General features: G+C 44.1%; 1 protein-coding gene across 1 annotated transcript in view; it reads left to right on the top strand.

The window, feature by feature from the left end:
• Positions 1-5916: 5916 nt before the first annotated feature.
• Positions 5917-23773, top strand: part of SSU72 (SSU72 RNA polymerase II CTD phosphatase homolog (S. cerevisiae)) — a 34219-nt gene continuing 16362 nt past the window's right edge. Inside the window, exons 1-2 of the mRNA XM_006871714.1 lie at positions 5917-6000; positions 22749-22892. Of these exons, the coding sequence (XP_006871776.1) occupies positions 5921-6000; positions 22749-22892 (224 nt within the window). The 5' untranslated portion in view covers positions 5917-5920. The remainder of the gene's footprint in view (positions 6001-22748; positions 22893-23773) is intronic.

Genomic DNA, 23773 nt, shown 5'->3' with positions numbered 1-23773 from the left:
TCCTCACCACTGGACCAATAAACAACATTCTTATCACCGGAGAAAAGATTCAAGTTGTCAAGGACTTCATTCTTCTTAGATCAACAATCAACACTCATGGAAGCAGCAGTCAAGAAATCATTATCTTGTTACAATTGGTTCATTAATGTATATATATGTCAAATGTATACCACCCCTTGTCTGTCAGCTGCACAAGATCTTTTTAAAGTGTTGAAGAGCAAAGATGTCAGCTTGAGGACTAAGGTGCACCTGACCCAAGCCATAGTATTTTCCATAACCTCATATGCATGGGAAAGCTGGACAGTGAATAAGGAAGACCACAGAATTGATGCTTTTGAGCTATGGTGCTGGAGGAGAATACTGAAAGTGCCATGGGCTGCCTAAAGAACTAACAGGTCTGTGTTGAAAGAAGTGCAGCCAGAGTGCTTCTTGGAGGTCGAGATGGCCAAACTTTGTCAGAAGGGACGAGTTGCTGGAGAATGATATCATGTTTGGTAAGGTGGAGGGTCAGAGAAAAAGAGGAAGACCCCCAATGAGATGGATTGACCAAGTGGCAGCATTGATGGACTCAAGTGTGGCAACAGTAGTGAGGTTGGCCTAGGATTGGGCAATGTTTTGTTTTGCTGTGTGTAAGGTTGCTATGAGTCAGTACCAACTTGATGGCACTTAACAACGACAACATTTGTCAAAACGTATAAAATTGCTATACAAATTTATATAGTACAAATGTGTGGTTTATTATATGTCAATGATCAATAGATAGGGTGTGGTGCTATAGGATAAGCACTGGACTGTAGGTCAGTTTGAATCACAAGGATAGAGGTTCAAACTCACCAGCTGCTCCTCAGAAACCTATACAGGGGTCACTATGCATTGCAATCAACTGGACAACAAACTCATGGACTATCTTGGTCTGGGTTCTCCAGACAGTAGGGGGTTTTAAAAAGATCATAGATTGGTTCACATTATCAGAGCCTAACATAATGCATCAAAGGTCAGCACACATTTTCTGTATGATAAATATTTATGCTTTGTGGGTTATATATACTCTCTGATGCTATGGCACCTCTGCTGTTGTAGAGCAAAAGCATCCATAGATGATATATAAACTAATGATTAGAAATATCCCAATAAAACTTTTAAAAGCAAAAAAAAAAGATCATAGAAAAATGGAATTAAAAGATAATGGATTTCCCATGAACCTTCTGAAACCCCCTCGTGTGTGTGTGTTTGTGTATAGAGGGAGTGATTGATTTACTTCAAGGAAATGTGGGGGTTGGCTAGAGGCCTCTGCTGATTCATGGGATTATAGGGATAGATAAATGCAAAGTCTGCACGTCAGATGCAGACCAGAGATTTCTACAGGTTTATGTCCTGAGTACTGGAGTTCAGGCAATGAGAAGACCACAGTGCTGAAAGAGAGCAAGTTTTGCCAAAATATCCATTTACACAATGGAGGTAGGACACACCCACAAGGAAACCCCGCTTTCAACTGATCACACCTTGGAAAGTGATTATGTTATATTAATTATGGAAGAGCACCTCATCCAGTGTTTGCCAAAACACTAAGAATCATAATTTAGCCAAGTTGACTCATAAAATTAACTATCACATGGACCAATGCGCCTATCTGGAAGTCTCTTTTCAGATTGTTCTATAATCTCCAGCTTTTGAAGAATTAAGTATCCTATTTGCTGAGTATGTCAATTTACCCTCATTGCAGTTCCTCATTATTGGAAACACATGTTCACAAAAGGCTGACAATCCCATAGGAAAGCCATGTGCCCTGGGTTGTGGCAGTGTCCTAAAAGGCAACATGAGACTTGTTTATGCTAGAGTGCTAGAGATTGCAATAGTCATAGATGGATAGATAGATAGATGCATCCTATTGACTTCTAGGAATTTTATGTACCACAGAATGAACTGCTGTCCAGTCCTGCGTTATCCTCATGGTTCCCAGCATGTGCAAGTCCACTGCTGCAATTACTATGCCAATCCATTTCATTGTCTTGCTTGACCTCATAGGCCCTCTACTTTGCCAAATATGGTTAATGTTTGGTGATGGGTCCCTTCTAATGATGTGTCCAAAGCAAGTGATTGGGGAAACATCCTGGTTGCAACCCATAAAGTTTCCATTGACTAACTTTCATAGCTAGATCACCAGACCTTTCTTCTTAGTAGAAGCAGGAGTACGCACTGCTAAAGAGAATGTTCAGAACCACAAGAGCAAGTCAACTGTGGTGTTGGAAGCAAAGGAAGGTTCTCAGCCCTGAGTGTGTGGCCTTTGTGAAGTCAATGACATCTGTGCTTTCAATGAGTGATTAAAACTTCCCTGAGCAAAGCAGGACAAGGAGAGATGGGGGTGTCCAGGAAGGAAACTTGAAGTGTGAGAGAAGCAGATGCTAAGATAGGGAAGGTATGGGGTGAGTAGTTTTCAGATGTTGGGCTGTGTAGTTCTAGACAGGGAGTAGGGAGAAGTGAGGTGGGAAAGATTAGAATTGTTAGACTATAAGGCCTTGGAATGCAGGTTAATGAACGTGGACACTATTCTGACCACATTGGTGGAGTTATGGAAGGATTTTGTTTTCTAAACAGAATTAAGTCTTACCATATGTTCTGAGTATAAGAGAAAATGCATTTTCACCATAAAAAACAAAATCAGAGAATTCCAAGAAGAATAAAGGCTATTCATTGTTGGTGGCACTGACTGCTATTAAATCAGCTCCCACTGATGGCAAATCCATGCACAACGGAACAATGAAATGTCACCTGGTCCTGTGGCATCTTCACAATTATTGGTGTGCTCAAGCCCATTGCTGAGGTCACTGTGATTATTAAGTGCCTGCCATTCTAGGGGCTACTCATCTTTTAGCACTATAGCAGACAATATTCAATTGTGATCCATAAAGCTTTCATTGGTTAATATTCAGAAGACTGACGAGTTTTTCTCCATACTCTATCTTAGTATGGAAGCTCTGCTGAATCTAAGCACCACGGATAGCGCTGCTGGTATTTGAAATACCAATGGCAGTGTCCAATATCATAGTAACACACAAGACACCACAGCAGGACAAACTGACAGACAAGTGTTGGAAAGGACATGTCAAGCACCGCACTGGAATACCTGAGTGTGTAAACATGCTCGGCTACTAACCAAAAGGTTGGAGGTTCAAGACAACCTCAAAAGAAAGGCTTGGTAATCTTCTTGAAAAAATCAGTCATAGTAAACCCTGTGGAGCACAGTTCTACTCTGACACACTAGAGTCACTACGAGTAGAAGTTGAGTGGTTTAATCCTCATGACAAGTAGTTTAATCCCCCAAACAAAACAAAAACCCATTGCTATCGGTTTCCAAAGCTTATGGACGCAGGCAGCACATCTTCCTCCAGTAGAGTGACTGGTGGGTTGAATCACTGACCTTTTTGGTTAGCAGTTGAGTGTTTTAACCACTACACTACCAGGGCTCCCTGGCTTAACCTTACCATCCATAAATACTTGTTTCACTATAATCATTTTGGTACATATTCATGTGGACTTTCTTCAAACTCCTATACCCTTCGAAGCATATGCTTTTTTGTTACAGTCATCTGTCGTCCCCTGACTATGCTCCATTGGTCAATGAAGATTTTTAGCTCCTGGTTCTCAGCTTTTTTCTACACGGAAACACTAACAACAATGATAGATTTCAATATCAGTTAGGATAATCCCCTCCACCTCTGCCCTCCATATAACCAGGATTCTGAGTTTCTTCCTCTCCTCCACAAAGCCTGTCTTCCATCTGAGTCTACTGTCATGCCTGTTGTTAGCTGCTGTTGAGTTGGTCTTCAATGAATGGTGATGCAAGTGCTGTAGGATAAGCACTGGACTGCAAACCACAAGGTCAGCAATTCAAACCCACCAGCTGCTCTTCAGAAACCCGATACAGGGTTGCCATGAGTCAGAACTGACTCAACGGCACTTAACGCTGTCTATACCATCCCTATGATTGATTAGAGATCTAAGCACGGTGATCCAAAAGACTTTCACTGACTGGTTTCCAAAAACTAGGTTTTTCTTCCTAGTTTGTCTGAAGTCTAGCTCTACTGAAACCTGTTCAGCATTTTAGCAACACACAAGGTGCCACAGCATGAAGTGGACTGTCCAGAAATCAAACCCTGGTCTCCCAAATGGAAGAGAATTTTACTATTGATACACCATCTACTATCATGCCTGTTGTTGTTGTTGTTAAGTGCCGTCGAATCGGTTCCGACCCACAGCGACCCTGTACAGGGTTTCCGAGGCTGTAAATCTTTATGGGAGCAGAAAGCCTCATCTTTCTCCCACGGAGCAGCTGGTAGTTTCGAACTGCTGACCTTAAGGTTTGCAGCCCGATTCGTAACCACTACGCTACCAGAGCTCCTTATGCCTAGCCTAGGTGTATTCAGAATGTACCAGCCACCTCCACATCCTGAGTTTCAATCATCCCACTCTCCCAGCTGGTTGTTCTAGTGACAATTCTTCCACTCACTGGGATGGCCCAATCCAGTACACACAATGCCTTTTCACCGCCTTCCTTCCTTCATGGTCAGTTCCCATCTCATTCAGTGCCTATTCTGTGGTTGATCATCAGATGATCAACCCCATGCCCCTCTTTCTGAATACACCTAGGCTAGGCATGATAGTAGATGGTGTATTAATGGTAAAATTCTCTTCCATTTGGGAGACCAGGGTTTGATTTCTGGACAGTCCCTCAGCTGCACGTGGCTGGTAACGATTTAGACAAATTCCACTGCAGCAAGTTCTGTGCCTCCAAATAAACCCATGACAAGCGCCTCATCAATTTAGTCTAGAAGGTTCCTCCTCACATCACCTGTAAACCGAAATCAAACCCAGTATTCTGGTTTATATTATATTCTGACTCATAGGGATTCTATAGAGTACAGTAGAACTGCGCCATCGGGTTTCCAAGACTGCAACTGTGGCCGTCATGGTTAAACACGGTACAATCACCACTGAACTGCTAACCAACAAAGCGTTGCAGAAGCAGACTGCCACATCTTTCTTCCTCAGAGAGGTTGGTGGGTTTAAACTACCGACTCTTAACCATTGCTCATTACATCACCTACACTTCCTAATTCTTAAACGATTTCAATTAAGTTTTAAAATTGGAAGGGTTTTCATCAGGATGTTGTTGTCCGACACATAGTGACCCTGTATAGAATTTCCGATGAGCAGCTGGTGGATTTGAACCGCTGACTTTGTGGTGCGCAGTGCAGTGTAGATCCTACAGCGCCACACTGTGAGTCTGTGGAAGGGAGGTGGTAAGAGGTCGTGGCAGGCGTTCTAGGAGTCCCTGGGGAGAAATACTGATAATGAAGGAGCATCGACAGCTCTCGGAAACAGACATGTTGACGGAGAGGACCGGTCCAGGGAGACACTAGCTTTGAGAGTGGCGAGAGTGAGAACGGCAGGTTACACGCAGATGAACAGAGACCGGCTAGGCCTCCTGCTGCCTGCAATCGAGGACAGACCGACGCGATGTCTTACGCGTCACTCTCAGACACTACGGCGAGGCGTTGTGACGTTACCAGCGTCGGCGCGTTGCGCCCAGCCGCGCGGCCACGAACCTCTCTGCGGCGGAACCTCGGCTACGTAGGCCCCGAGCAGAAGCGGCGGACGCCGGCGTCTGCTTTCGCAGTCTGCGGCGTGTAGCCGATCTTCGCCCTCCACCCGCCGGCCCGGCATTGCGGGCCGGCGCGCAAACGTCCGTACCGCGCGGTTCGACGCGCGACGCTGCCGCTGCCCCTCCTGCAGCTACGGCTTCCGCATCGCCGACTTCCGCCCATTGCTGCCGCCATTTTGGTCGCTTGGAAGCGTTGCCGCCGGGTGGGAGTCACGGAGAGGGGGAGTCGCGGACGCCGCGGACGGTGCCGCCACCGCCATGCCGTCGTCACCGCTGCGGGTGGCGGTGGTGTGCTCGAGTAACCAGAACCGGAGCATGGAGGCGCACAACATCCTCAGGTAGTTAGGGCCTCCGCCCCGGCCCAGCGCGCACCGTCGGACGCTGGCCGACCGGCACTCTCTCCCAGCACCCACTCTGCTTCGGCCCTGACCCCGGCCGGTGCTGGACGGCGGGTTGCGGTGGCTTCGGCTTCCCGTCACGACCGCTGCTGATGGCCCGGCCGTGCTGGGCTGCCCCACTGGAGGAGGACCGAGGTTACCCGGGCTTGCGACGGCGCGGGGCCGGGCTCCACTTAAGTGTTCGGTGGCTCTCGCAGGCCTGGGCGTAGCGAGAAATCCACAGCGCTTGGTTCGCCTCGGCCTGCTTCTCCAGCGTGCGGGGCCCAGCACATGTGCCTAGCAACCAAGGAAAGTGTTCGTTTCTAAGCCAAAATGTTCACGTGTAGAAACCTCAAGGTCTTCATAAATTCCAAAGGCTGACAGCGTTTGCAGCTGTTTTGCCTGCATGTTTATATAGCTGAAAATTAGTTGTTGTGTACCGACTCATAACGACCCTATACACAACAGAACGAAAACCTTTAGGCATCTTTTAAAACACTGAGTAGCAAACAAGGTTAAGGTCCAGCGAGTCTGCTTTCAGAGTTGTGTCGTCATCAGACTTGGCATGGCTTAACTTCAGGATAGGCTGATCCTTTAAAAAACCTTTTGGGTTTATTTTGTTAGCTTTACAAGTTTGTGTATCTGCCACTATCTGCATTTTCATGTGTCATGCAAAAAAAAAAAAAAAATACTCTCCACCCTTCCAATAATGAAAGCCTCTTGGAAATTCCTGGAATACTTAAGGAGAATTCTATTTGGCACTGCCAATGAATATTTCAATATTGACTAATTTTGTGACCCATGTTTATATGTACGTTAATAGAAGTTTAATCCCATTTGATGAAGCTTGTTCTTCAGAATTACTTCCCAAAATGTGAAATTGACAATTTTCATTACTGTTAAATTTTGATAAACTTGTCAACTTCGATAATAAAATGAAGTTGCAGTTATTTTTCCTTTTAAGTTTCCAAACGTGACTTAGGGGGAAAACTACTACTTTGAGTCTCCTGAGCCTCTTTGGAACACCTGCCATATCCTGCCATACGGCCCTCTCTGTTTTCTTAATTTTGGGGGTTGGGGTATAGTGTGTTTTGAACGTAACAAATCAGGGTAAAGGTTTTTCAAAGTGAGAATTCAACTAGAATTACAATGTGGTGGGTCCAGTCCAGCACTACATTTACCTGTAGGGTGGTGGTTTAAGTGCCATCAAGTGGGTTTGTAACCTATATAAAGCTTTATAAGGTTTCCGAAGAGCAGCTGGTGAGCTTGAACCAACAACCTTGCCATTCAAACCGATCTTGCAGTTTAGTGCATTAACCCATGGAAGTTAGGCTAAAAGTGTGATGAGTTTAAGCAAAAGATTGCAAGTTTCTCACTCTTGGAAAATTCAATACAATTTTTTCAGTTAAGACCACAAGAGATCCAGGACCTTATTAAAACTCTTCTGTGTCACTATAACAAAGTAGGAATGAAATCTTACAAAATGAACTTTCTTAATTATTATATGTAGCAAGTTTGTAAATACATTCAGGTTTAGTGGCTGTTTTGCACTCATGCCAATGTGATCCTTCCTTGAGACAATCTCTGCAAGATGGCAAGTCCTGCCTGCATTCAGAGCAGCTGTAGCTGACACAGTGCTGTGGGCCTCGGAGCAGAAGGGTAGAGAAGAGCCTCTCTACACCCCACCAAGTGGGGACTTCCCTGATGTGTTTCTCTCTGCTGTCCTCTCAGATTTATTGATAGAGTAGGCTCAGAATGAAGGGACATGAGGTAAGTTTAGAGTAAAATCCAGACATCGAATATGAAGCTACTGTTACCATCTAGAGATTTCATTTAAAAAATGCTTATAGTTGAGTGTTTTCCTTAGTTGAAAATAGCTTATTTTAACTTTGTTGTTGTTGTTAAGTACCGTGGAGTCAGTTCCGACTCATAGTGACCCTGCATAGGGTTTCCGAGGCTGTAAATCTTTACGGGAGCAGTGCTTCATCTTTCTCCTGCAGAACCACTGGTAGTTTCGAACTGCCGACCTTGAGGTTGGCAGCCCGACTCGTAACCACTATGCTACCAGAGCTCCTTTACAAGTAATATTTTCATGTTGCAAAACAGAAAATAGAGGAAAGTAAGGATTAATCACAAAATGACACCTTTGTACACATCTTCCCAGGTGTTTTTGTGCACACAGTTTGCTTAAGGAAGTAAGTTACTGTCATTTCTGCGCTTCACGTCAAGATGGTGAACATATTTCTAATTTAGGGTTCATTTTTGTGTTCATTTGGATACTTTGAGCTTGAGTATGTTTATGCATATTGAACAGTGCAGAGCAAGGTTATAAAACCAGGGCACAGGAATCCAGAGAACTCCTGGGAACTACTGATTTTGCTGCCAATGTACCATTAATAGACTGTGGCGCAGTGGTTAAGCATTCGAGTGCCAACCAAAAGGTTGGTGGTTCAAATCCACTAGCTACTCTGTGGGAGAAAGATGTGACAGTCCATATTTGTAAAGATTGTTGTTGTGTAAGTGCCATGGAGTCTGTTCCAACTCATTTCGACCCTGTGCAGGGTTTCTGAGGAGCGGTTGGTGGGTTTCAACTGCTGACCTTGTGGTTCACAGTCGAGTGCTTATCCTACAGCACCACACCAGGTATCCCTCTGTAAAGACTGCAGCTCTGGAAACCCTGTGGGGCAATTCTGCTTGTCCTGTGAGTCAGAATGGGCTGGGCAGCTGTAGCTGTGGCAGCGAGGTCTGGTTTCCCTGTTTTCAGGCCCAACATCCTTGTTTATTATAAATATGTCTTTGCAAACTTTTACATTTTATTTTCTCAGAACCAATTCCTAGAGGTGAAATTCCTGGTTAAAATGCTTTTACCTTCATTCTAGTTTTTAAATTGTTGTTTGAGATTGAACAATTTTTCATCTTGTTGGTGTTTTCACTTTTGAAAATTTTTGTGCTTTGTCTCTTCTATTGGGTTTCATTTACAGGGTTTTGAAAGCAGCTTTAGGACACTTACAGGCAGTCCCTGGATTACGAACAAGATCTGTTCCTAAGACTGTCTTTAAGTCGAATTTACGTAAGTCAGAAGGTCGGAACAGTTAGGTATGGTTTGTATCTGCCGTCATTCAAACATATGTCTTAGTATTAAGTCCTTCAGATATACTAGAACATCCTTGACATAAAAATATAGTAATAATAACAGTATTAATGTTTTGACACGTCTCACTGCAATACACATTTGGTTACTATGACTCCTCTGTATTCCTCAAGCTTCCAGTAACCTTTTCAGAGATTGTTTCGTAGGTCAGATGTTTGTAATGGGGGACTGCCTGTATAAGGTAAGGGATTTCTAGTATGAACTAGGAGATCTTATAAAGGTCAGATAGAGACTTGAGTAGGCCTTGAAAATGGAAAGGCACGGAAAAATGTTGATAACTGGGAAAAGGCAAGAGATTGTGTATGTACTTTAGTTAAAACTGCATAAATAGCATAGGGAAACTTTTGGAATGAACATTGTCAAATGGAGGTAGCTAATTGAACCTACATAGTTTATCAGTGAAGCCCTGTTGTTACTCATTTTACTCTATTGAAAACCAGCCTTGAATGTGTTTTCCTGACATCAAATTAAAGTGTTAGCATTTTTGAAGTGCTAGTCATCACGTTCCTTGAAGTGATAAGTTTATGTTTTGAAACGAAATTGTTTAGATACCAGTCCTGGGTGTTGTTTATATTTGGGGTGAGTGTAGGGAGGACTTGATTTTTACATTTCCATAGAGCCTCCTATTCTCTGTACTCCATGGGTTAAGGTCTCCCTTTGGAGCCAATTAACTTGTTTTTTTTTTGTTCTAAACCCTTCTAGATGGATTTAACTATCATTAATTTTTAATGTTAAGGAACCTAATGATTTTTGAAAGCTGCATCTTTACTTATAGCTATAAAGAACAAATTTGCTAAAAAGCCTTCTCTAAATCATTATCCTAGAGTCTCTCTCACTCTCTTCTCCATCCATGGCTTACTGTAGCCAGTGTGATTTGGGGAAGCTAGAGGCAGCAAGCCTCGACTTTTGTTATTGAAAGATTCTCTGGGCAAATTATTGAATGATGCAGAAAGCATCAAAAGAAGATGGAAGGAATACACAGAGTCACTGTACCCAAAGGAAATGGTTGATGTTCAGCCGTTTCAAGAGGTAGCATATGATCAAGAGCCAATGATACTGAAGGAAGAAGTCCAAGGTGCATTGAAGGAATTGGCAAAGAACAAGGCTCCAGGAATTGATGGAATAAAAATTGAAATCTTTTAAGGCAGCACTGGAGGCACTCACTCATCTCTGCCAAGAAACTTGGAAGACAACTATCTGGCCAATTGAATGAAAAAGATCCGTATTTGTGTCCATCCCAAAGAGAGGTTGACCCAACGGAATGCGGAAATCATCGGATGATCTTTGATACCCCATGCGAGTAAAGTTTTATTAAAGGTAATACAGAAACGGCTGCAAGCATACATTGACAGAGAACTTTCAGAGGTTCAAGCCGGATTCAGAAGAGGACGTGGAATAAGGGATATCATTGCTGATAACCGATGGCTCTTGGCTGAAAGCAGAGAATACCAGAAAGATATTTACCTGTGTTTTATTGACTAGGCAAAGGCTTTCGATTGTGTGGATCATGACAAGCTATGGACAACATTGTGAAGTGTGAGTATTCCTGAACACTTAATTGTGCTTATGAAGAATGTGTACGTGGATCAAGAGGCAGTTGTTCGAATAGAACATGGGAACATTGAATGGTTTCAGATTAAGAAAGATGACAGGGATGTATTCTTTCACCATACTTATTCAACCTGTATGCTGAGCAAATAATCCAAGAAGCTGGGTTTATGAAGAAAAATGTGGCATAAGAATTGGAGGAAAGCTCATTAACAACCTTTGATACGCAGATGATACAACCTGGCTTGCTGAAAGTGAAGAAGAGGACTTAAAACATTTACTGATGAAGATCAAAGACCACAGCCTTCAGTATGGATTGCCTTTCAATGTAAAGAAAACAAAAATCCTCACCACTGGACCAATAAACATTCTTATTAGCGGAGATAAGATTGAAGTTGTCAAGGACTTCGTTCTTCTTGGATCAACTATCAACACTCATGGAAGCAACAGTCAAATCAAATGACGTATTGCATTAGGCAAATCTGCTGCACAAGACCTTTTTTATAGTGTTGAAGAGCAAAAGGTGTCGCTTGAGGACTAAGGTGCACCTGACCCAAGCCATGGTATTTTCAATAACCTCATACGCAAGCGAAAGCTGGACAGTGAATAAAGACGACTTTAGAAGAATTGATACATTTAAGTTAAGTTATGGTGTTAGAGGAGAATATTGCAAGTGCCATGGGCTGCCCATAGAACCAACAGATGTGTGTTGGAAGAAGTGCAGCCAGAGTGCTCCTTGGAGGCCAGGATGGCCAAACTTCATCTCTCATACTTTGGACATATTATCAGGAGGGACTAGTAGTCACTGGAAAAGGATATCATGTTTGTAAGGTGGAGGGTCAGCGAAAAAGAGGAAGACCCCCAGTGAGATGGATTGGCAAAGTTGGCAGCATCAGTGGGCTCAAGCGTGGTTACAATTGTGAGGTTGGCCTAGGACCAGGCAGTGTTTCGTTCTGTTGTGCCTAGGGTCACTATGAGTTGGTACGGACTCGATGGCACCTTTCAGCAGAAGCACCAGGCTGAAAGGGCCAGGCTGAGACATCTTTACACTGAGCTCCTTCCTACATGTCTGGTGCTTCTCATCTGGTTCACCCCCTCTGCTCTTCAGGTGGCCCACACATACACAGGTCCATACGTACAATGATGGAGAGGGTGTGGACACCAAGGGCTCTGTGAAAGTTGACCCCAGATGGACTAAAGCGCAGACGGAGCAGGAACCTAGAGCCTCTTGGGGATCGACAGTCAGGTCAGCTAAGTAAGGGCTGACTGCTCGGATTGCATCTCCTTTCCACAGGCAAGACCCCTTAGGACTTCCCACGTGGCTACTATGTGGGATTTGTAACAGCATGCTCCGAGTTCCAGTGCTAGCCACCTTGTGGCCCTAGACCACAACACTCTGTATAAGGGAAGGGTGGTTGGCTCTCCCCTGCAGCCCCTTCAACTGCCTCTGAGGTTTTGGTTGTGGGTTTCCTTGAAGAAGGGAAATTGGAAACCATTTGGGGCAAGTGAGAGAAGTTGAAATCTTGTCCTTAAAATGGCTGAGTGTGTGCCCTCAGGGAACACAGTTGTGGATTTAAGAAATTGGGCACTTGTTTTCTTTTGAAGGCAGAACTAGGGACTGGGGGATGTTTGTGGAAAGGTCATCTTGTTAAGTGCCCTTGAGTTCCTCAAGTGACCCTGAGTTCGGTTCTAAGAAGCCGCTGATAACCACAAACAGTTGAGTGCTTATCCCACAGCCTCAAACTGAAGGTAGTTCTCTGCTTAAATGTGAGCATTGGGAAAAGACAGGGCAGACCAAGCTAGTCACAGCTCCAACTGCCCTAACACTTAACTGCATGAAAGGCCTGTCTTCCCCAGCTGACTTTATAGATGAGGAAACAGGTGAAGCTCAGACCAGGGAAGGTGATTGAGAGGGAGGGCTCACACATGGGCAGTAGCATTCTTGCTTAGAATGACTTCATGTTCACATCAGAAACACGTGGGTGGTGGTTGTGAGTGGCACTCAAGAGGTCAGATTTTGCTGTTGAGGGTATAAATTCTGTTGGATGTTAACACTTCAGAAAAGATGAACCTTGGTGTGGATAAGCACTGGACTGTTAACTTCAAGATTGGCAGTTCAAAACTGCCAGCTGCTCTTGGAAATCCCATACAGGGTCATAATAAGTTGGAACTGACTTCGATGTCACACAATCATCACCCACTTTGGCTAGGGAATCCCTGGTGGTGCAGTTATTAAAGCACTTGGCTGCTAAACATAAAGATTAGTGGTTCAAACCCACCATTGTGTTCACAGGAGAAAAGACTTCACAATGTCTCGTAAAGATTACAGTTTAGGAAATCCTTCGGGGCAGGTCTCCATAAAGGAGCACCATGCATCAGAATCAACTTGATTACATACAACAATGTTTCTTTGTACTGTGCTAAAAGGCCTGCAGCCTCTTGAGTGGTTGGCTTGCATTCTGTAAACCTGAGGTAACAGGCGCTATTGTTTATGATGTCTCTGAGTTAGTGAGCTCATGTACCACAGAACAAAGCACTGCCTGGTCCTGCTCCATCCTCACTTGGTGTGTTTGAGCCCATTTGGCAGTAACTGACTGCTTCAAGTCTGATCCTCTATTTTACCAAACCTTTCGTCATTCACCAGAGACTGATCTTTCCTCAGGATGTGTCCAAAATGAGAAAAAGTCTCACTATCCTTGCTTCTAAGGTATATTCTGGTTGTGCTTTCTCCATAGGATTTATTCCTTCTCAAAAATGCAGTTAATGGATTGTGAGCATTCCTCCTCACTGAGGTTGCGTTTTCAAAAGGTAGTATTTTTGCTTTGTTAGTAGCTTCTGTCAAGTTGATTCTGACTCAGTGTCCCTGTACGTGCTTCCCAAGGAGGAAGCTGGTGGGTTTGAACTGCCGAACTTGTAGTTCACAACCAGTGCTTATCCTACAGCACCACACCAGGAGTCAAATTAAAAAAAAAAAAAAGATTACTCTTAATCATACTACAAAAAATTAGAAAGTTAGGGGGGAAATGTCTTCCATAACACATGCTTATTAATTTGGATATTTTCATAATAATTCATCCAAACTTTTGCCATTGAGGTTGAATAAAGACAACTCCATTTCTCAGAATGAATGTTTTCTGTGATAGATCCTCAATGACAGATTATTGTAAAGATTGTGAATGATGCTTATAAAGATTCTTGATAGATCTCACAAGTTCTTGACTCGGAGATCAGTTCACATACACAGTATCTGGCTCTTGTGAAGGGACTTTACTGGCTCCCAGAGCATCCATGCTGCGCTGTTGTCCCAGCACAAGGTGCTGTTGTACCAACTGCCTCCGCTCACAAGAAACATGCTTCTGATGATGCTTAGCCTTTTTGTCACTTGTGAACTTATTTCTAAATACACTTGATTAATATTTTGGAAAGTTGGGGAGAGGGAAAGGGGAGAAAAATAATAAAGTTCATGCTATTTCTTGTGCTATCATTTCTGTTTTTAAAATTAACTTTTGAAACTGGTTAATCCTCATAAATGATATTACTGTTTAAATATTTGCAGTAGGTATACTTGTAAATGTTTTAATGAATGAAGACTGTTGGGATAATTTTTCAGGGGTTTGGATGTGCAGGCACCAGCAGTCACTATGTGGGCCTCCCAAGTCTTGATGTGGACCCCTTGGGTCCCTTTGAGATCTGTGCCATTTAACGCAAGCAACTTTGCTCAGGCAGGACGTGACCATCCGCCAGGACACGCTTCTCTAGTGACCTTGAGAGCGGGCACTGGCAAGTTAGTCCCACGCACCACTTTGGGTGGAGTACCTTGGGACATGGGTTGGGGACATGAGGGTGGCAGGTATGTCTTCCCTGAGCAGAGTTCCTGTGCTTTTGAAGCCTTGTTTCGTGTCAACCATGTTATCTTTGTGATCATCCATTCTTAGGCATGTAGACAGATTCAAGTGGCAAAATTTCAAACCTCACAGGAGATACAAGCAAGATACAAGATCAATATGTGGATGTCTGCTTTGCCAAGTGGTAAAACCCAATGTGAGCTGAAGGATTCCCACGTCAAATGGCCGTTCTGCTGTGGTGTGGGTCCTTCCTGGCTCACTTCAGATGTCACCTGCCTCTGGCCTGTAAGTCCCCATGGCCTCCATCCTGTTTCTCCAGTGGCTGGATCACCTGTGCGTCTAGATGGACTGCCTTCCTTCTGCTCGGAGCATCCTCCTCCTGCTCTTCTCTTCTTCACTCATTTCCTGGGAGTGGCCTCCACCCAGCAACTGCATTACTGTTCAGGACAATGTTGTGCTTTATCATATCACACAGCTTTAAGGAAGAACTTCCTGGTTTCCTTTTTTATTGATTCCGAGAAGCAAGTGGCTTCTTGTCAGGCTAACCCCAGGTCCCAGCACATAGTGCAGTCCCTGACATGGTGGGTGTGGGGCACTCCTGGTTTGAATGTATATGAATGGGGAGAGGGATGGGGATTGTAGCTGGAAGCAAGGCCACTGATGGAACATGGGAAATCCTCACTGGCCCCAGACATAGGTGAAAGGGGCATTGCATTGAACACAGGGTCCTTTTGGGCGTCTGTTTTACTTGATGTCACTGCTGACCCTCTTGACACCCCACTGCCCATCACCCAGAGGGGTGCTCAGGGATCATACCCAACTTCAGCACACACACTCCTGACAGCTTCTCTGGTTGGAACACAGTATACATGTGAGGTGGATAGAGCTGCTCTTCCTTCTGATGAGTTAAGTCTGGCACATCTTCATCTGTGGGGCTCTCGGGCTTTTGCCTCAGTGCCTTCAGGTTCTTTAGGAAGATGGTAATATCAGCTCCAGGGGAGGGGCAAAGACAAGGTGACAGCAGTAGACCTGTGGTGAGGAGGGCGCTGGGTCTTCAGCAAGGCATCTTCCACAGAATGGCTGACAGAGCAAGGGCTACCCAGAAAGTTCTGACAGCCTGTGGTCTTGCTTGGGGAGGGCAGCATACTGCTTTCATGTTTCTGTTAAGGAGAAACATGGATTTGTCACATGTGGTTCTCACTGTGTGTAAAGGGCACATGGTGGTACTGCACCCCATACTCCTGAGCACCAGTTACTCCAGGGGGATTTGGGACCAAGCGAGCTCTTGATCTAAGTATTTCAGAAAGTGAACTGTCTCCACAGGCAACACTGGTCTGAATTACGTGGGCTATTTAGACTCTGATTTCACCACCTCCCATGTTACAGTCCTTTGGTGCTGGGCTGCAGGGCACTTGATTTTATGGATTTGCTGGGAATTGTGCCTTAGGCTGTGGTCTGTAAGGTTGTCAGGTGCCCTGTAGTTGGTTTCAATTCTTAACTACCTTACATACAACAGAACAAAACACTGCCCAATCTAGTGCAATCTTCACAATAGTTGTTACTGGTGGAGTTTGGGAAATCCTCGCTGGCCCCAGACACATGAAAGGGGCTTTGCACCAAACACAGGGTCCTTTTGTGGGTTTGTCCATCTCGTTGGGGGTCTTCCTCTTTTTCGCTAACCCTCCGCTTCACCTAACTTGATAGTCTTATTAAAGGACTGGTCCTCTGGATAAAGTGATGTGTGAGAGACAAAGTCTGGCCATCCTGGCTTCCAGGGAGCATTCTGGCTGTACTTCTTCCAACACAGCTTTATTTATTCTTCTAGCAGTCCATGGAACTTCCGATACTCTATTCCCAACACCATAACTCACATACATCAGTTCTTCTGTGGTTGCCCTTATTTACTATTCGGTTTGCACATGCATATGAGGCTATTGAAAATACCATGGTGTGGATCAGGGCACCTTAGTCCTCAAACTGACATCTTTGCTCTTCACACTTTGAAGAGGTCTTGTGCCAAATGCACTATGTCTTTTGATTTCTTGACTGCTGCTTCGATGAGTGTTGATAGTGCAGTCAAACAAAATGAAGTCTTTGACAACTTCAATATTTTCTCCATTTATCAGGATGTTATTTACATTGAGGTGCAACCCACACAGGAAGTTGTGGTCTTTGATCTTCATTTCATCAGTAAGTATTTAAACTTCTCTTTGTTTTCAGCAAGCAAGATTGTATTCTCTGGATATCATAGGTTGTTAATAAGTCGTCTTCCAATCTAGCATACACCTTTCCTAATTTTAAACCATTCAGTGTCCCCTTGTTCTGTTCAAACAACTGCTTCTTGGTCTATCTATGTACACTTTCCTCATGAGCACACTTAAGTGTTCCATAATACTCATTCTTCACAATGTCCGTAGTTTGCCATGATTCACACAGTCGAAAGCCTTTGCATAGTCAGTAAGGCACAAGTAAACATCTTTTTGGTACTCTCTGCTTTCAGCCAAGAGCCACTTGTAGTCAACAATGGTATCCCACCCACATTCTCATTTGGCAGTTCCCTATTAATGTACTATTACTGGTAGCGTAGTGGTTACGAATCGGGCTACTGATCTCATGGTCAGCAGTTCGAAACTACCAGCTGTTCACAGGAGACATATGAGGCTTTCTGCTCCTGAAAGGATTTACAGCCTCGGAAACCCTATGCAGGGTCACTATGAGTTGGAACTAACTCCATGGCACATAACAACAGCCGTTTTTTTTTTGTTTTTTTAATTTATCAAAATTTTCATGTAATGTTTGATATTGTCCAGTGATTTCTGCATTCTGTTGGGTCACTTTTTTTTGGAATGGGCACAAGTATGGATGTCTTCCAATCAGTCGGCCAGGTAGCTGTCTTCCAAATTTCTTGGCATAGATTAATGCATGCCTCCAGTGCTACATTAGTTTGTTGAAATTTTTCCATTTATATTCCATCAATTCCCAGAGCCTTATTCTTTGCCAATGCCTTCAGTGTATCTTGGACTTATTCCTTCAGTACCATCGGCTCTTGAGTCTATGCTACGTCTTGAAATGGTTGAATATCGACCATTTCTTTTTGATATAGTGATGCTTGTGTAGTCCTCTCATCTTTTTTTTATTTTAAGCACTTGGGCATATATAATAATTTACACCACCAAAGGGCACATTCTGCAAGTCTGCCTCCTGGCTGCCATCTCTTACTTCCTATCGTCCCATGAATCTAGAGTCTTCAGCTGCTCCCCCTCTCCGTGCTCCCATCTCTGCCTCCATCTTTGGTGTCCCTGCTTTTCTGGATAAGGTTTCACATTCCACTGTGCTCTTCTCCCTTGATGGTCCTAGGGTCCTTTGTTTCTGGACTGTAAGATTAACTACTTCCCCATTTTTGTTATAAAACTTACACATTTACAATTGTGACAGTCGCAATTAGTCATAACTATTACTCCTTATTGAATCATCAGAATCTTGTCCCTACCTCTTTTAACCAGATGCATTGAGACAAGATGAAAACTATTCAGTGGGGATTTCCCCCATATACTCTTAAACTAAACTTCCCCTTGAAACCTTGTAAGCCAATCACTTCATGCCTTCATCGCCCCCTCCTTTTAGGTAGTCGTTTCATCTTTTGATGCTTTCTACATTATTCAATATTTTGCCCATAGAATCCTTCAATATTGCAAGTTGAGGCTTGAATATTTCCTAAAGTTCTTTGCGCTTGAGGAATGTCGAACGTATTCTTCCCTTTTGGTTTTCTAGCTCTGGGTGTTTACACATTTCATTATAATACTTGCACTGTCGTTTGAAATTTTTCTATTAGCTCTGACTTCATTTCTTCCATTAGCTTTAACATCTCTGCTGGAGAGCAATTTTCAGAGTCTCTTCAGACATCCGTTTTGGTCTTTACCTTCTTTCTTAATGGCCTTTTGTTTCCTTCCTGTATGATGTTCTGGATGTTATTCCACAACTCTTCCGATCTTCAGTCATTAGTGTGTAATGCATGACATCTGTTGAGATGATTTCTGAATTCAGATGGGATATGTTCAAGGTTAATTTTCTCCAGCTTCATAACTTACATAGCATTCGTCATTGAGTTTATCATACTATAGTGGCTTGTGTGTTGCTGTGATGCTCGAAGCTATGCCACTGGTATTTTAATTACCAGCAAGTACACCCATGGCAGACAGGTGTTAGCTGAGTTTCCAAACTAACACAAACTAGGACAAGAAGAGCTGGACTACTTGTGAATGTTTAGCCACTGAAAACCTTATGAATAGCAGTGGAGCACTGTCAGCACCAGAGAAATGTCAGATATAGTGCCGGAAGATGAGTCCCTCAGGTTGGAAAGCACTCAAAATATGACTTTGATTCATACTTTGTATGAATCTAGGAAAACTGAAAGTTGTCAAAAATGAAATAGAACACATAAAGATCAATGTTCTAGGTATTAATGAGCTGGAATGGATTGGTATTGGCCATGTTGGATCTGCTGGGAATGAAAAAGAGGAATGGTGTCACATTCATCATCAAAAACAGCATTTCAAGATGGATCTTGAAGTTCAGTGCTTTTGTGATAGGATAATATCCATAAGCCTACAAGGAAGTTCTGGTGTGGCGCTGTAGGATTGGTACTGGACCACAAGGTCGGTTTGAACTGCAAGGTTGGCAGTTAAGACTCACCAGCCGCTCCTCAGAAACCCTATACAGGTCACTATGAGTCAGAACTGACTTGATGGCACTTTACAACAACAAGGAAGACCTGTTATTATCATTATTCAAGTTTACACACCAACCACTAAAGCCAGTGAAGATGAAATTGAAAAATTCTACCAACTTCTCAGTCTGAAATTGATCAAAATGCAATCAAGATATATTGATAGTTACTGGTGATTGGAATGCAATAGTTGGAAATAAAGAGAAAGGGGGAGATCAGTAGTAGGGAAATACCATCTTGATGATAGAAGTAGTGCTGGAAATCTCATGATAGAATTTTGCAAGATCAATGACTCCTTCATTTCAAATACCTTTTTTAAACATCATAAAAGATGACTGTACATATATATGGACCTCACCAGATGGTATACACAGAAATCAAATAGACTGCATCTGTGGGGATAGATGATAGAAGTTATATATCATTAGCCAAAAGGAGGCTGTCTTGCAAGTTCAGGCTAAAGCTGATCTGTGATGGGTCAAACCTGATCCTTGCCTGAAAGCTGTCCTTTGTTGCTCCCTGGTTGGTTTGATTATGTGGAGAACGTTGGCCTGCACGACATGACCTGGTCGCTATTTCCCTGGGCCTTCGTGCAGATGGGTTCTCACTTTACCAGTGGAACAATGGCTCTTCCACAGGCTTAGTGCAATCTGTCAAAGAAATTTTTCCTTATTGTATGTTTTCAAGAATGGTGTACCTCTTCAGACAGCAGGTGTTTCAGGTGCCCTCACTTTGGGCCACCAGGTGAAGACGCACTCTAGTCACAAGAAATGGTTGGTCTTCTAGCTCGTTTCAGTGGGATCTATAGTGATGAGCACACTTGGGAACTTTATTTTTTTGATGGCTCCAGACTCATTTCACAGTTTAGGGGTATGTGGACTTTGGTTTGTTGACAGCTAATCTGCTAACTGTCTTCCTTACTATATGTTCAGAGTTTGGGGGGCGAGAGCAGGCTGCATGTCACAGGATAGAGAACATGAAGAGGCTCTTTTCAACCACACACAGTGGACTCTAAGATAGGTCAAACTAGCTAGAGCCACTTTTTTAAATTTATTTTTTAATGTGCTGTTTTGTCTAGGTGATATGAGCCTGGGGGAAGTGCTGGTATAGTGCCTGGGACACCTGATTCTCCCTGGGGGTAATGGCCTTCCACAGTCCTGTGTCCTGGCAGAACCATCTGGGTTTGCACAGGGTCCCCATGAGCACAGTCTCACCATATGTTCTGGAGCGGTTCCATACCTGCCTCCACCTGGAGGCTCTTCCAGCTCAGGATATCCACCACCCCTTTCTCAGTCACAGTGGCCTCTGCAGGAAGTTCTTTTTGGTCTCTTGTGAAGACACTGTGATACTCCTCACTGTGGCTGGTTCACAAACACATGTGCATGTCCTGGAGGATGATATTCTATACATGAGGTTGCTGGTCAGTCGGGTGTTGTGCAGATGTCATCTGCTGTGTTCCACCACAGTGTCCTCCAGTTGCATGTCTGTCAGCCACGATGCCACAGCTCAGTGGCTGCTCTAACCCTGTGAGTCACGGGCAGGTACTGTGTGTCTACTTCGTGCTGTTACAGACATGCGCTGCTTCAGGGGCGGAGACGCAGCATTGAACAGGGCTGTTGGACACAACCCCTCATCCCATGGTACTGTCCCACTTGTAGTGGGAAAACACCAAACAGAAGACACACCTTCTAAACTTTCTCAATTTGACAGGTGAAAAGTAGCCTGTGCTTTGCATTCCTCTTTTTAGGAGTGAGATAGAACCTTAATATATCTATGCTTACGGCCATTTCCTTTTCCTGGAGACATTATGCTCAGGCCTTAGTCTCTCTGCGATTATTGGTCATTAGCTATATATTTGGGCTCCTGGGGGAGGGGGGTGGCACCATAGGATCAGCACTGGACTGTGAAATACAAACCTACCAGCTGCTCCTCAGAAACCGTATCTATCAGGTGTCTCTGCCTCAGTCCACAGTGGGATGTGAGCAGCATTCCTGCCCACTCAACACCAGTTGTTCCCTCAGTTGTGATAGTCAAATCTGTCTTTTAGACATTGCCCAATGAAGGCCCCCTGAACTGCAGTTTTAAAATACGCAGGAAGACGTGACAGTGATAGTTTTCACCAGTTCTGTGCACACTGGGCTCACGGGACCAGTGAGGTAAGCTTGTCCTGATGGAAAATCCTGCCATCAGGGGTCAGCTGACACACCCCGGGGGTGGGGTGGGGCAGAGATACTGGCATATAAATGTGCAACAGGGCAAGAGGTCTGTTATTTAAACTGGATGTTTATCTCTTGGGTGTTTTAACATTTTTGGCTGTTTAGAAGAACACCGGTTCCCAAGCTGACTTATTTGCATGTGATATATTACACCAAGAGTGGCAGTGTGACTTTGACCAGGACTGAAGAGCCTTTTGCTGGTAAATGTTCATATGGAGGCTGACTGTACTCTAATACAGTAATACATGTGAGCTGACTTTGCTCCCCATAGGTCAGATTTTCATTCTCAGGCCTTATTTCATGCCCCACTTCCGTGAAGCCTGTCCTTTCCTGCCAGCACGTAGCTTCCCAGTTTATCAGGAAATGCATTTGGTTGGTTTTATTATCTTGACTCAGATGGACTTTGAGAGCGCAGATCATAGCTGCTGCAGCTGTGTGCTTTTCACCAGATCTGATCCTAGAGCAGTCTTCATTGTGCTAACGACCAAGGATGCGGCACATCAGTGTTGTTGTATCTAGTTCCTGTGTGCAAAATGGTTCCACATACAGGCTGCTCTTACATACATGGCTCTCCTGGCTACACGCGGCTGCTAGTAACCTGCTTTTAGTTCCTGATGAAGAGATACTTCTGCAGACCCTGGGAAATGGAGGCCTGGGATTGCCTATGGTAAGGGATGGCAAGCTTCAGAATGGGTGCTTGAACAAGCTCTCTACACTACACAATCTTCTTAGGAATTTGAAAATATAAATCTAGTGAAATATAGTAAAGCTAGCTCACCCCCGTTTCCTAGATGAAATGTTCTGGATGCAGCGCTCTAATGCTATCTGTCAGGGCTGCCATTTCAGACAACCTGTGATGACAGATCCTTCATCTTCCATGTAGATGGATTTCCCCCAGCTGAACAGAATTCTTAATTTTGAATAAAGTAAAAACATTTTCTCTAATATCAGCATTCTTCTGGTGTGGCGCTGTATGATAAACACTAGACCACAAAGTTAGTTTGAATTGTAAGGTTGGCAGTTCAAACTCACTAGCTGCTCCTCAGAAAACCCTGCATAGGGTCACTATGAGTCAGAACTGACTGAACAGCACTTAACAACAACAATAATATCAAATAAGTTTATTCCATTGGCTCTTTTTCCATTTTATATGCCCTAAGTTTGGAACTTTGCATTTCATTTACTCAAATTGTGACTTTTTGGTCTTTGTTTTTGTCTTTCAGCAAACGAGGATTCAGTGTGCGATCCTTCGGGACAGGGACCCATGTGAAGCTCCCAGGACCAGCCCCAGACAAGCCGAATGTCTACGATTTCAAAACCACATACGATCAGATGTACAATGATCTTCTTAGGAAAGACAAAGAACTGTATCCCCGAGGATGGCCCTTTAAGCCCCATGGTCATCTCTGGAGGTGTCCTGTGCTGCGTATGCCTCAACCTGGAGTTAGTTGTAGGCAGGCGTCCTTGGAGAAGCAGGAGGAGGTGGAAGCACTACTTCTCTCATTTGCTGAGTCATGGTGTATGCGGTGATGCAACACTTCACTCCCTCTGTTCCTCTTCTTTTCCTTTTCTTTTTTCTTTTTTTGAGAGAGATTTACATAATCCTCAAAACCACTTTTCTCTTCCCGGTGCTCACTGGATGGTCCCAGGACTCGAGCCATCTGGGCAGAGAACATCCCAGGGCACAAGACAAGTGAAGACCCTGCTGGTGCTGTCAGTCACGCAGAGGGTCTGACAGAACTGGGGATGGGGGCTGAGAGGAGGAGGAGGAGGAGGAGGGCGGGAGCCACAGATGCCATGTACCGCCACAGTGCAGGGCTGCTCTGTCCTCTGTGAGCGTGTGCACGCCTGTGTGTGCCTGTGTGCCTGCACATGGCGCTGGAGCTGCTTCACATGTGTCCCTGGTTCTGTGTTTAGAGGGATCAGGTAACGAGGGCCCATTTACTACCTACCAGTGTGTTAGCACCTTGTAACTTGACTGCATTCCAGGGAGAGTTCAAACAGACCGCATCTGCTGCTTAAGATGGATGTGAGAAGAAAAGGTATTTTAAACTATGTTTTTACGAATGTGACACTAAGTGTCTCGTGGTATGACAGGTGCCCCGTTGTCTGGCCAGGGCACCTCATGGTCCCCTCCACACTCACCCTAAAATCCTGGGCCCCCCTCATTGTGGAGCGTGATAGTTCTCACTGGGGCCCATGCGTGTGGGAATGTAACCGCAGTCAATATCTTCTTCATGTTGGCATT

Source organism: Chrysochloris asiatica, unplaced genomic scaffold (genome assembly GCF_000296735.1).
Source record: "Chrysochloris asiatica unplaced genomic scaffold, ChrAsi1.0 scaffold00173, whole genome shotgun sequence".
NCBI lineage: Eukaryota > Metazoa > Chordata > Mammalia > Afrosoricida > Chrysochloridae > Chrysochloris > Chrysochloris asiatica.
The sequence above is the reverse complement of the archived record's forward strand: the minus strand, read 5'-3'. Positions and strand labels throughout refer to the sequence as shown.